Source organism: Taudactylus pleione, unplaced genomic scaffold, assembly GCF_031769625.1.
Source record: "Taudactylus pleione unplaced genomic scaffold, aTauple2 ptg001576l, whole genome shotgun sequence".
Lineage (NCBI taxonomy): Eukaryota > Metazoa > Chordata > Amphibia > Anura > Myobatrachidae > Taudactylus > Taudactylus pleione.
The window spans coordinates 230,906-247,507 of record NW_028285973.1 but is presented as its reverse complement, the minus strand read 5'-3'; the positions used below and the strand labels follow the sequence as shown (position 1 = coordinate 247,507).

General features: G+C 44.3%; 1 protein-coding gene across 1 annotated transcript in view; it reads left to right on the top strand.

Annotated features, from left to right (window-relative positions):
* Positions 1–9,092, top strand: part of LOC148442272 (calcium-transporting ATPase type 2C member 2-like) — a 183,279-nt gene extending 174,187 nt beyond the window's left edge. Inside the window, 4 exon segments of the mRNA XM_088464101.1 lie at positions 5,037–5,153; positions 6,193–6,340; positions 7,345–7,440; positions 8,853–9,092. Coding sequence (XP_088320227.1) covers positions 5,037–5,153; positions 6,193–6,340; positions 7,345–7,440; positions 8,853–9,092 — 601 coding nt within the window.
* The last annotated feature ends 7,510 nt before the right edge of the window (positions 9,093–16,602 follow it).

Sequence of the window (16,602 nt, the reverse complement as noted above, 5' to 3'; positions counted from 1 at the left end):
AGTCAAACAGTAAACCACTTATTTTAAACAGAACAATACACAGAAGTTGTAAATCAACAACAGACCTTACATCAGTAAGTTCTTATCTAAAAGAATCAACATGAAACGACTGCAAAAGAAATCCAAATCTGTATCTATGGAAGAAACAGAGTTCTGACGTTGGGAGAAAAAAAAGAGAAAAATGGAAAGGATTTCAGAAAAGGCAGCAAAAATCGGCTTCATCCCACTCGAGACCACTCCGATTGGATAGGGAGAGCTTGTGAAGGTGTAGGGATCGAGACCGGAATCTCCCATTCTGCTAACAATTTAACGCCAGCTTCCGGGGAAGAGATTACAAATGTCGAGCCATCTTTTCGTACTAGGAGCTTCACCGGGAACCCCCACCTATACTGGATGTCGTTATCCCGAAGCGCCTTCGTAAGAGGTTGGAATGTCCTCCGTGTATTTATAGTATGGATCGAGAAATCAGGAAACAACTGTAGGTTATTAAGGACTTCCACATCTGTCGAATCACGTGCCGCCCTGAGTATCTCTTCCTTGATGTGAAAGAAGTGAAGCCTCAGGAGAACGTCTCTGGGAGAACCTGCTGGAGCTGAGCGGGGCTTAGGTAGGCGATGAATACGGTCGATCACTAAATCACGAACTTCTACAGATGGCAATAGTTTCTGAAAGATATTTAAAGCAAAGGACTGGAGTTCTGAATTCGATACCGATTCCGGGACGCCTCTAATTTTAACGTTGTTCCTCCGGGATCTATCTTCTAAGTCTGCCAATTTGTTTTTGACAGCCGTCAACTCCATGAGGGCCGAATTGTGAGAGGTTAGAAGGTCATTATGTGAAGAGACTAGTTCTTGCATCTTAGTCTCCAAGTTATTCGTGCGATCTCCAACACCTGTCACTTCAGTAGTGAGTTGCTTAATAGACACTTGAAAGTCAGAGGTAATGTCCGTGCGGAATGCCTGAAGCATTTGGTGAAGAGTGCGGACAGTAAGCGGAGCATCAGCAGAAATATCAAGGTTGACGTCAGGGCCAGGAGAAGGAACAACCTTAGTTGTCAGCGGAGATTTCCCAGTAGAGGAAGAATCGGTGGTTTTCTGTGCTACAAATTTAATAGGAGGCGCAAGAGTAGACAACTTGCCTCTTTTGTTGGGCATACTGGCGTCTTCGTATAGCAAATATGAGAAGATAGATGGTTACTGTTACCAACAGTGTAGTATTAGGTAAATATGGGCTGTGGAGGTCTCATAGGGATGTGAAAGTAAATCACTGAAAAAACATGGCAGCAATGTATGCTGGTATGAGGAAGATATAGAGGAATGCAATGTTCATCCAATAGGGGGATGGTAGTATTGGAATGAATAGGGCATACAGAAAGTTGATAAGAGCAGAACCAGCAAGAAGCAAGTATGTTATGGGCGTGTAGCCCTGATCCAAAATGGCGCCCTCGGCCTCCTCAGAGGCGTCTAATGGAGTCTGGTTATCAGCAGCCCTGGGAGAGGAGAGAACCGGCACAGCTGAGGAAAGTAGAGGCCAGGGGACGCACTCACCGCGACCAGGAGCGCCGGGCAGCGCCCGTTACAGCAGCGCCACGCGGGACCCCGCCGGAGCCCCAGGCCACGATCCGCGGCACCCGGGTGGTGAGTAGATCCACTCAGAGGTATTAGGTCGGCCGGTGGGGGACAGCGGCTGTAGGATAGCCCCGTGGGGAGTTTCGTCAAGCCGCGCGGCACTCCACGATCCGCTGCGGGCAGTTGATCCAAAATTTAGGCCGCGGCTTCTGGCGCGAGAAGGCCGCTGGTCTCCCGCCTCCGCACCAACGATTCCGGGGAGGCTAATTTCACTTCCCCTGCACTTAGCTCCACTATAGCCAGTATATGGGGGGAGAAGAAGCCCCTTTATATGCTGAGGAAGGGGTTTACAGGCTTCCTCGGACGGAGCTCCCATACAGTGCTGCCAGTCAGGCCACACCCCCCTGGTCTTCCTGTTTTTGAGGCTCACCAATGGTTTACATCTTGTGGTGAACCCTCTATATTCACTCTTGTGAAGTCTTCTCTTGATTGTTGACTATGACACCTATACATCTACCTCCTGGAGAGTGTTCTTGATTTGGCCAACTGTTGTAAAGGGGTTTTTCTTCACCAGGGAAATAATTCTTCTGTCATCCACCACAGTTGTTTTCCGTGGTCTTCCGGGTCTTTTGGTGTTGCTGAGCTCTCCGGTGCGTTCTTTCTTTTTAAGAATGTTCCAAACAGTTGATTTGGCCACACCTAATGTTTTTGCTATCACTCTGATGGGTTTGTTTTGATTTTTCAGCCTAATGATGGCTTCACTGATAGTGACAGCTCTTTGGATCTCATATTGAGAGTCGACAGCAACTGATTCCAAATGCAAATGTCACACCTAGAATCAACTCCAGACCTTGTACCTGCTTAATTGATAATGAAATAACGAGGGAATACCCCACACCTGTCCATGAAATAGCTTTTGAGTTGATAGTCCCATTACTTTTGGCCCCTTAAAAAGTGTGAGGCACATATAGAAACCATTGTAATTCCTACACCGTTCACCTGATTTGGATGTAATTACCCTCAAATTAAATCTGAAAGTCTGCAGGTAAAGCACATCTTGTTTGTTTCATTTCAAAGCCATTGTGGTGGTGACTAGAGGCCAAAATCTGAAAATTCAGTCAATGTCCCAATATTTATGCACTTGACTGTATCTATAGTGCATCGCTGGGTGTGTACAGCAGATAGCCGATGTATATCTGAAAGCTACATCTACTGGTGAGCATGGACAACCCGCTGATCGCCCGTGCATATGCTGCTGGACCTGGTGTTGATTGGCGGCTCAAATCTCCTGCCCATTTCAGCTGTCAAGCCTGGCACATTGGTCAGACAAATTGGTAAGTGTGTATACCCCTCCTAAAAGCACAACCAGCACCAGGCTTTTCTGAGCCAATCCTGGTTGTGAAAATCCGGGGGTTAGGTAGGGATCCCCTGTTTTTTACAAAACCAGGACTCTGATCAGTGAGCTAGTCCTGGTTTTGGAATTACGGAGGACAAATGATGTAGGGGTCCCCCGTATCTTCCAAAACCAGCATCGGACTCTTTTAGCAGAGGTGTAATGTCACAGCTGGGGTACCCTTTCACCAGGTCCCCCAGCCAAAGCAATATACCTGACGGCTAGTCAGCCCAGGCTGGGGATCCATGGGGAGGTGGGGGCCCTCTCCAGGGCACCCCAGGGCTATTCCCGGCACCCCTGGGCTGTGGGTGCCAGGTTGATTGCGTATAAAGATAGATTAATTAACATTGTCTTTTACAGGAGAACTAGAGGTCTCAGCAAGCCTCCCCCACATGCTGGAATTTAGAGAACCACTGTGAATGTAGAGCTTTATTACACTCCCACACACATACTCGCCTACAATCCTTGGACAAGTAATCTTCTCCATGTAAGCATCCACATCTTCCTAAAATATAAAAAACGCTAAGTCCCAGAGCCACGGACATAAGTACCCATCCTGTAAGGACAGTACTTGCCAGATGACAGCTCTCAGCTGTGGTATTTCACTTAGAAATGCATGGGCTTGAACATTCATTGGCTGAGAGGCGAGTGGTTCCCACCATTGACTTCAACGGTGAGAAGAGCCAGGTGACCTTTAGTAACTGCTACATCTTTTGTCCCCCATATTTCCAAAACCAGGACCGGATTACTGAGCCCAGTGCTGGTTGTGCAAAATACGGGGGACCCCATACATCTTTTGTCCCATGTATTTTTACAACCAGGACCGGCTCAGAAAAGCCTGGTGCTGGTTGTGCTTTTAGGGGGGGGACCCCCACATTTTTTTTTTTACACAGATGCATGCACAGATCAGTGAGTTCCGTCTATGCTTCTATGTAATTCACACCAGCTCATGCTAAAATCACCAGAATGAAGCAGAGGATTTGAAGCTTGATTTTGTGTTCCATTTGGACATGCAAAATCGAACAAGAAATCTCCATTCTAAATCGAACCAAATCAAATTATATTTAGAAAAGGATTCCAAAATCAAATATTAGCAAATGTGGGATTTTCACATTCGATTTGATTTGATTTCAGGTGAAATTTAGAGCTAAATCGAACATAAAATCGAATGCAAAATCAAACTTTGATAAATATAGCATTTAGAATTTAGTTGAAATAGAAAATCGCTAGCATGTTCTATAAGAGCAAATACTAGTAATAAGGACCCCATACATCAGCAATTGATTGCAGCAATCGTGCAATTTGCAATAGATTATGTATAAAATCTTTCCCTTTTTCAGTCAATTGCTGATGTATGGGGTCCTTATTACTAGTGTTTGCTCTTATAGAACATGCTAGCGATTATCTAAGAGCAAATACTAGTAATACACCACCATTCACACAGCTGTATAGGTTTAGCAATTATCCAAGCCTCTAATCCCTTTACCTAGATCACACGTCTGTTACTGACGGGCAGCGTAATGCTCCAGAGACTGATTACTGTATATTAAAGTACAATGAACGAATGTTATACGGTTTGTAGAAACAACGTCCCTCAAAATCACCTAATAAGTACTGGGACTAGGAATTTACAACAAAAGATATTATATCATCTGAATGAAAGAAAGATCCCTACATATATGAAAGGTTGCTTGCTACAAGCTTCCACCAATAGCCAAGAATATTGCACACAGGGAAAACTCAATAACGAGAGTAACAGGGGGCAAATAAAGGTCTATAGGTTCCCTATCGTTACTCTATAGTACGCTGCGCGCTAAACGGTTATGTGTAAGATTATCATCCAGTGTAATCCTCCTGGTTATTTGTACACTGATTATCATATTGTACCCCCCCATCTAATATAGCGCATGTGTTATGACCTCACCTTACCGTATCATTGCTGGCCGATGCTCGCTTTTATCGACGCTGCGCGGTTTCTATGGTCAGGACCCTGAATAATTGGAACCACACAATGTGTAAGGTGCTATGTATTATAATGGATGCAAAGTGTGTGACTGCGCTTCATTCTGTTACAGGAGCATTTCTGCGCTAAGTCTCATCACTTTATCCACCATCATGAACCTGCCAAACCCTCTGAACGCCATGCAGATTCTCTGGATCAACATTATAATGGACGGGCCTCCGGCACAGAGGTAAGCCCCTATAGCAGAATACTGGCCTATACATTATATATAATGTATGTAATAACGCCGTTACAGGCGGGCGCTTGTCACCTCTCAATGCTGTTTGATAAATATGTTGTTTAAAAACAAAGCGAAATTCAGATAATAGAGAAAACGTCTCATTAACAATCATCCACATCCTATCATTGCGCAGCACCGATACCCCGCTGCATCCGTTATACAATGACCGTATTATAGGCAGCGGAGTCCCTCAGATTAATCCGGCAGTGCCGCGGCCTCCATCCCCTTCTGCCCAAACACCGTAAGCGAGGCGCAGCCTCTTCCCGGGGCACTCAGCTCCGCTCCTGCAGGGCACCAATATTACCCCACCAGGGATTCCCCCGCAGAGCCCAGCACAACGGGGAGAGACATCGGAGGAGGGCAGGGGTATAATATTTGGGAGGGGGAAACGGTTCTGTTTAGCAGTGCTCCATGGCTTCTGCCTCTCCCACATAATTCCCCCAAATTCACATTGCAAACACCCTCAGCACCCGACTGTCACCGGTATCTTCCCGCTGTGCCACATTCATGCAAAGGAGCTGCTGTCCCTGGTACCGACACGTAACCAGCTGACGTCGTGTTGCTGGGCCAGCGGATTACAGGTGACAGCGTTTCCCTTTCCCACCCGGTTCTAGTGCTATGTGACTGGGGTCAGCGGCCGCTGCAGTGATGTTACCCCCGTTCCTGCCTGATGTATGTAATAACTTTCCCAGTGTATAATCACTGAGAGCTGTGAGTGTGGCGGACATGCGGTATATACATACCTACCTGGGCATCATACATGCAGCCGATGTGAGGGGAAACACTAGGTGAACCCTAAATATAATGTTTGTGGGGTCCGGTAGCAGAGAAATCACCAGCATCGGGCTGATATTTGCCATCATTTGGTTGGTGTATCTGAAACATTCGTCCATAGCTTAGTAAATCTCCCTTACCGGGCTGCTTGTGGTTATAGATATTTCTGTGTAGTAAAAGTCGGCTGAATTAACCTTTATTTCACCGTGTCCAGTTTGGGCGTGGAGCCGGTAGACAAAGACGCCATCAAGCAGCCCCCCCGGAACGCCAAGGAGTCGATACTGAGCAAAGCCTTACTCCTGAAGATCCTGCTCTCCGCAGCCATCATCATTAGCGGGACACTCTTCGTCTTCTGGAAAGAGGTTGGAACATTTGAATTGCCAAATAATTACTTCTAGATGATCAGCCGCAGAGAATGAGGCAGGACAGGAGCTGGAGGAGCGCGCAGCACAGAGAATTTCAGGAACAGCAATAATGCGGTGGAAGGCCATTAATGATTAAATGACTAGTTCCCAAAGCGAGGGCGAGATCTAAAACTCCATGACGTGGCTCATTCCTATATTAGACGCAGCCTCTTATTCTCGTTAGCGCTTATGTACGGCAGGGAATATACACATTGGCAGCGTCAGGAATGAGGGCGTCATCTCCATAATATACGGTGCAGGAGAAGATTTATGTTGTTACATGCATTGCTATAACCGCAGGCTGCGGGTTGTTGGGAGTGTAGACAGAGAACACATGTAAGTTTTGTGTGAACTGTGCAGGGGGGAGGTATTTGGCTAGAATAGCTTGCAGGTAACGTCGTTCAAGCGGACAGACACCCCTGCAGTTTGCCGACCACCCCCGAACGCTCACTGCCTGTCAATGACAGTGGTCTCAGTGTTCGCAGTGCGATCGCAGTAGTGCCTTAGCGCATGCGCAGTACGCAACAATCGCCCGTCTGCGTACGCTATAGCGATCCGTAATGAATTAGGCCCTGAGAGCAGAACAGCAGAGGAACGCTTAGCTAGGAAGTTCAGTCTAGCCCAGTGCCTCTCCGCTCCAGTCCTCAAGTACCACCCCAACAGGTCATGTTTTCTGGATTTCTTTATTCATGCAGAGGTGAGTAAATCTATTTTGCTGAGTTACTAATTATCCCCCACCTGAGGAGAGAGCGGTCACAGTGTCACGTGCAGAGTAATGACGGATCATTCACCACCTCAGTCTCTGTGGAGTGTTAGACCTAAGAGGGTCCAGTAGGTGAAGAGTAGATTTGGGGATCTATGAGCATCTGATAGCGCAGGACTGAGCACAAGAAGAGAAGAGATCACATCTCTCCGTCTCCACTGTTAGATAGAATAACTTCTTTTCTTCTTCCAACATCCAGATCCCAGACGGTAAAGTCACCCCGAGAACCACAACGATGACATTCACCTGTTTTGTGTTCTTTGACATGTTCAACGCCTTGTCGTGCCGATCTTTGGTAAACTCCAGTTGTGTTTTTTTTTTTTTTTTTTTTTAATAATAGTCTTATATTCAAAACCTAAAAACCCAGTAACAACCCACATGTAACAGGCGCACCGACCCACACCTAACGCGTGCTGGGTGCTCCTTCCCCAACCCACATCAAACGCACGCCAAGAGAGCGGCCCCCCAACTCACATCTAACGCACGCCAAGAGAGCGGCCCCCCAACTCACATCTAATGCACGCCAAGAGAGCGGCCCCCCAACTCACATCTAACGCACGCCAAGAGAGCGGCCCCCCAACTCACATCAAACGCACGCCAAGAGAGCGGCCCCCCAACCCGCATCTAACGCATGCCAAGAGAGCGGCCCCCCAACCCGCATCTAACGCACGCCAAGAGAGCGGCCCCCCAACTCACATCTAACGCACGCCAAGAGAGCGGCCCCCCAACTCACATCTAACGCACGCCAAGAGAGCGGCCCCCCAACTCACATCTAACGCACGCCAAGAGAGCGGCCCCCCAACTCACATCTAACGCACGCCAAGAGAGCGGCCCCCCAACCCACATCTAACGCACGCCAAGAGAGCAGCCCCCCAACTCACATCTAACGCACGCCAAGAGAGCGGCCCCCCAACTCACATCTAACGCACGCCAAGAGAGCGGCCCCCCAACTCACATCTAACGCACGCCAAGAGAGCGGCCCCCCAACCCACATCTAACGCACGCCAAGAGAGCGGCCCCCCAACCCACATCTAACGCACGCCAAGAGAGCAACCCCCCAACTCACATCTAACGCACACGCTGAGAGTGCCCCCCAACCACATCTAACTCATGCAGAGTGGCCCCTGAACCCACATTTAATGTACACATTGAGAGGGCGGCCCCCCAACCCACATCTAATGTACACAGCGAGAGGGCGGCCCCCCAACCCACATCTAATGTACACAGCGAGAGGGCAGCCCCCCAATCCACATCTAATGTACACATCGAGAGGGCAGCCCCCCAACCTACATCTAACGTACACATCGAGAGGGCAGCCCCCCAACCCACATTTAATGTACACATCGAGAGGGCAGCCCCCCAATCCACATCTAATGTACACATCGAGAGGGCAGCCCCCCAATCCACATCTAACAGATGCTGACAGCGCCGCTCACCAAACAGAAAGTAGGAAATATAAAAGCACAGCGATGGAACGCTGCGCTAGTAAAATGGCGCAGGGTATGGTGACATCATACTTTGGTCAGACCCATTTACATACGTGTTACTGGCATAGACCACACTAGGAAAAACCACCAATGTGTTTTAGAACGCTGGTTCCAAGATGATGCATAGGCTCCGACCACAAAATGGCTGTAGGGAACAGGCGCTATTTATCAGCCGCACTTACTCTGCCAGTGTAACCAACACGGTTTCTTTCTATTGCAGAATAAAACGATATTTGAGATCGGCATTTTCAGGAACCGGATGTTCTGGTACTCGGTGATCGGGTCCATCCTGGGGCAGATGGCCGTCATCTATGTTCCTCCTCTGCAGAAGGTTTTCCTCACACAGAATCTGCACGCGTTGGGTAAGGCGCCGACCGTTACCCTAGATCTGGGCATCATACATTATAATGAAATTATCGGGGAGAATATCCCAAGAGGAGCAGAAACGTGCTGGGAATAATCGCAGACACTGGTCTATGTGTAATACCCTGGAATATTAGTCACATATCGGGGTCTAGGTGCAGTACTGAGCCCGTGACGGGGCACAAAGCATTGGGGCAATAGGGGATTGTTTTCCATTGTAAGAAAATAGAAAAATGTATGCATTGGGCGTCCGCCCCACACTGGGAACGTGGCATATTGAGCAGGCAAAAGCGTTCGCCAATGTCCCTCCTCTGGGCTTAGCCCTGGACATACCCCCTTTGCCAGACATGACAGCCGCGGGGCATAATACAAAGACAGACGCAGGCCAGGACCCATACACCTCCCACACTACTACGCTGCCGTCACTTCTGTGCTCTGCCGTAGTGAGGGAAACCACCAAGGAGGAGGTGCGGAATAGGGATAGCTGCCAGGACATGCAGCCCGCTCACCGGAGACCCTACATGCACTCCTCTCACATGCAGTGACTACATGTAATCTCTCTCTCACACACATCAGTAACTACATGAAATCACACACACACACACACATCAGTAACTACATGTAATCTCTCACACACATCAGTAACTACATGTAATCTCACACACACACACATCAGTAACTACATGTAATCTCACACACACACACATCAGTAACTACATGTAATCTCACACACACACACATCAGTAAATACATGTAATCTCTCACACACCAGTAACTACATGTAATCTCACACACACACCAGTAACTACATCACACACACATCAGTAACTACATGAAATCACACACACACACATCAGTAACTACATGTAATCTCACACACACACACATCAGTAAATACATGTAATCTCTCACACACACACATCAGTAACTACATGTAATCTCACACACACACACACATCAGTAACTACATGAAATCTCACACACACACACACACATCAGTAACTACATGAAATCTCACACATCAGTAACTACATTAAATCTCACACATCAGTAACTACACGTAATCTCACACACACACATCAGTAACTACATGAAATCTCACACACACCAGTAACTACATGTAATCTCACACACACATCAGTAACTACATGTAATCTCTCACACACACACATCAGTAACTACATGAAATCTCACACACACATCAGTAACTACATGTAATCTCTCACACACACATCAGTAACTACACGTAATCTCACACACACACATCAGTAGCTACATGAAATCTCACACACATCAGTAACTACATGTAATCTCACACACACACACACACACATCAGTAACTACATGTAATCTCACACACACATCAGTAACTACATGAAATCTCTCACACACACATCAGTAACTACATGTAATCTCTCACACACACACACATCAGTAACTACATGAAATCTCTCACACACACATCAGTAACTACATGTAATCACACACACACACACATCAGTAACTACATGTAATCTCTCACACACACACACATCAGTAACTACATGAAATCTCACACACACACACATCAGTAACTACATGTAATCTCTCACACACACACACACACCAGTAACTACATGTAATCTCACACACACATCAGTAACTACATGTAATCTCACACAAACACCAGTAACTACATGTAATCACACACATCCGTAACTACATGTAATCACACACACATCAGTAACTACATGAAATCTCACACACACACACACATCAGTAACTACATGAAATCTCACACACACACACACATCAGTAACTACATGAAATCTCACACATCAGTAACTACATTAAATCTCACACATCAGTAACTACACGTAATCTCACACACACACATCAGTAACTACATGAAATCTCACACACACCAGTAACTACATGTAATCTCACACACACATCAGTAACTACATGTAATCTCTCACACACACACATCAGTAACTACATGAAATCTCACACACACATCAGTAACTACATGTAATCTCTCACACACACATCAGTAACTACACGTAATCTCACACACACACATCAGTAGCTACATGAAATCTCACACACATCAGTAACTACATGTAATCTCACACACACACACACATCAGTAACTACATGTAATCTCACACACACATCAGTAACTACATGAAATCTCTCACACACACATCAGTAACTACATGTAATCTCTCACACACACACACATCAGTAACTACATGAAATCTCTCACACACACATCAGTAACTACATGTAATCACACACACACACACATCAGTAACTACATGTAATCTCTCACACACACACACACATCAGTAACTACATGAAATCTCACACACACACACATCAGTAACTACATGTAATCTCTCACACACACACACACACCAGTAACTACATGTAATCTCACACACACCAGTAACTACACGTAATCTCACACACACATCAGTAACTACATGTAATCTCACACAAACACCAGTAACTACATGTAATCACACACATCCGTAACTACATGTAATCACACACACATCAGTAACTACATGAAATCTCACACACACACATATCAGTAACTACATGAAATCACACACACACACACATCAGTAAATACATGTAATCACACACACACACATCTGTAACTACATGTAATCTCACACACACACACACACACACACATCAGTAACTACGTGTAATCTCACACACACAAACACATCAGTAGCTACGTGTAATCTCTCACACACATCAGTAACTACACGTAATCTCTCTCACACACACCAGTAACTACACGTAATCTCACACACACATCAGTAACTACATGAAATCTCACACACACATCAGTAACTACATGAAATCTCTCACACATCAGTAACTACACGTAATCTCACACACACACACACACACCAGTAAATACATGTAATCACTCACACACATCAGTAACTAGTGTAATCTCACACACACACACAACAGTAACTACATGTAATCTCACACACACACACACACATCAGTAACTACATGTAATCTCACACACACACATCAGTAACTACACGTAATCTCTCTCACACACACACATCAGTAATTACATGTAATCTCACACACACACCAGTGACTACATGTAATCTCACACACACCAGTAACTACACGTAATCTCACACACACACACAACAGTAACTACATGTAATCTCACACACACACACACACACATCAGTAACTACATGTAATCTCACACACACACATCAGTAACTACACGTAATCTCTCTCACACACACACATCAGTAATTACATGTAATCTCACACACACACCAGTGACTACATGTAATCTCACACACACCAGTAACTACACGTAATCTCACACACACACACATCAGTACCTACATGAAATCTCACACACACATCAGTAACTACATGAAATCACACACACACACATCAGTAACTACATGTAATCTCACACACACACACATCAGTACCTACATGTAATCTCACACACACACATCAGTAACTACACGTAATCTCACACACACACATCAGTAACTACACGTAATCTCACACACACACATCAGTAACTACACGTAATCTCACACACACACACACACATCAGTAACTACATGTAATCCCTCACACACACACACATCAGTACCTACACGTAATCTCTCTCACACACACATCAGTAACTACATGAAATCTCACACACACACACACACACATCAGTAACTACATGTAATCCCTCACACACACACACATCAGTAACTACATGAAATCTCACACACACACACACACACACACATCAGTAACTACATGAAATCTCACACATCAGTAACTACATGTAATCTCTCACACACACACACATCAGTAACTACATGAAATCTCACACACACACACATCAGTAACTACATGTAATCCCTCACACACACACACATCAGTAACTACATGAAATCTCACACACACACACACACACACACACATCAGTCAATACATGTAATCTCACACACACACACATCAGTAACTACATGTAATCTCACACACATCAGTAACTACACGTAATCACACACACACACATCAGTACCTACATGTAATCTCACACACACATCAGTAACTACACGTAATCTCACACACACATCAGTAACTACATGTAATCTCACACACACATCAGTAGCTACATGTAATCTCACACACACACACATCAGTAACTACATGTAATCTCACACACACACACACACATCAGTAACTACATGTAATCACACACACATCAGTAACTACATGTAATCACACACACATCAGTAACTACATGTAATCACACACACACACACACACACATCAGTACCTACATGTAATCTCACACACACACACACACACATCAGTAACTACATGTAATCTCACACACACACACACACACATCAGTAACTACATGTAATCTCACACACACACACATCAGTAACTACATGTAATCACACACACACATCAGTAACTACACGTAATCTCACACACACATCAGTAGCTACATGTAATCTCACACACACATCAGTAGCTACATGTAATCTCACACACACACACATCAGTAACTACATGTAATCTCACACACACACACACACACACACATCAGTAACTACATGTAATCACACACACATCAGTAACTACATGTAATCACACACACATCAGTAACTACATGTAATCACACACACACACACACACACATCAGTACCTACATGTAATCTCACACACACATCAGTAACTACATGTAATCACACACACACACACACACACACACACACATCAGTAACTACATGTAATCTCACACACATCAGTAACTACATGTAATCACACACACACACATCAGTACCTACATGTAATCTCACACACACATCAGTAACTACACGTAATCTCACACACACATCAGTAACTACATGTAATCTCACACACACATCAGTAGCTACATGTAATCTCACACACACACACATCAGTACCTACATGTAATCTCACACACACATCAGTAACTACACGTAATCTCACACACACATCAGTAGCTACATGTAATCACACACACACATCAGTAGCTACATGTAATCTCACACACACACACATCAGTAACTACATGTAATCTCACACACACACACACACACACACACACACACACATCAGTAACTACATGTAATCACACACACATCAGTAACTACATGTAATCACACACACATCAGTAACTACATGTAATCACACACACACACACATCAGTACCTACATGTAATCTCACACACACATCAGTAACTACATGTAATCACACACACACACACACACACACACACACACACACACACACACACACACACATCAGTAACTACATGTAATCTCACACACATCAGTAACTACATGTAATCACACACACACACATCAGTACCTACATGTAATCTCACACACACATCAGTAACTACACGTAATCTCACACACACATCAGTAACTACATGTAATCTCACACACACATCAGTAGCTACATGTAATCTCACACACACACACATCAGTACCTACATGTAATCTCACACACACATCAGTAACTACACGTAATCTCACACACACATCAGTAACTACATGTAATCACACACACACATCAGTAACTACACGTAATCTCACACACACATCAGTAACTACATGAAATCTCACACACACACACACACATCAGTAACTACATGTAATCTCACACACACACACATCAGTAACTACATGTAATCTCACACACACACACATCAGTAACTACATGTAATCTCACACACACACACACACATCAGTAACTACATGTAATCTCACACACACACACACATCAGTAACTACATGTAATCACACACACACACACACACACACACATCAGTACCTACATGTAATCTCACACACACATCAGTAACTACACGTAATCTCACACACACATCAGTAGCTACATGTAATCTCACACACACACACATCAGTAACTACATGTAATCTCACACACACACACAATCAGTAACTACATGTAATCACACACACATCAGTAACTACATGTAATCACACACACATCAGTAACTACATGTAATCTCACACACACACGTCAGTAACTACATGAAATCACACACACACATCAGTAACTACATGAAATCTCACACATCAGTAACTACATGTAATCTCTCACACACACATACATCAGTAACTACATGAAATCTCACACACACACATCAGTAACTACATGTAATCTCACACACACACACACATCAGTAACTACATGAAATCTCACACACACACATCAGTAACTACATGAAATCTCACACACATCAGTAACTACATGTAATCACACACACACATCAGTAACTACATGAAATCACACACACACACATCAGTAACGACATATAATCTCACACACACACGTCAGTGACTACATGAAATCACACACACACATCAGTAACTACATGAAATCACACACACACACATCAGTAACGACATATAATCTCACACACACACACACATCAGTAACTACATGTAATCTCACACACATACACACACACACACACACACACACACACATCAGTAACTACATGAAATCTCACACACACATACACATCAGTAACTACACGTAATCTAACACACTCACACACATCAGTAACTACATGAAATCTCACACACACACACACATCAGTAACTACATGTAATTCACACACACATCAGTAACTACATGAAATCTCTCTCACACACACACATCAGTAACTACATGTAATCTCTTTCTCACACACACACATCAGTAACTACATGTAATCACACACACACATCAGTACCTACATGTAATGTCTCACACACACACACACATCAGTACCTACATGTAATCTCACACACACACATCAGTAACTACATGAAATCACACACACACACATCAGTAACGACATGTAATCTCACACACACACACACATCAGTAACTACATGAAATCTCACACACACACACACACATCAGTCAATACATGTAATCTCACACACACACACATCAGTAACTACACGTAATCTCACACACACACATCAGTAACTACATGAAATCTCACACACACACATCAGTAACTACATGAAATCTCACACACATCAGTAACTACATGTAATCTCACACACACACACACACACACCAGTAACTACATGTAATCTCACACACATACACACACACACACATCAGTAACTACATGTAATCTCTCACACACACATCAGTAACTACACGTAATCTCACACACACACCAGTAACTACATGTAATCTCACACACACACACACATCAGTAACTACATGTAATCTCACACACACCAGTAACTACACGTAATCTCACACACACATCAGTAACTACATGTAATCTCACACAAACACCAGTAACTACATGTAATCACACACATCCGTAACTACATGTAATCTCACACAAACACCAGTAACTACATGTAATCACACACATCCGTAACTACATGTAATCTCACACACACACACACTAACTACACGTAATCTCACACACACACACACACACACACATCAGTAGCTACGTGTAATCTCTCACACACATCAGTAACTACACGTAATCTCTCTCACACACACACATCAGTAATTACACGTAATCTCACACACA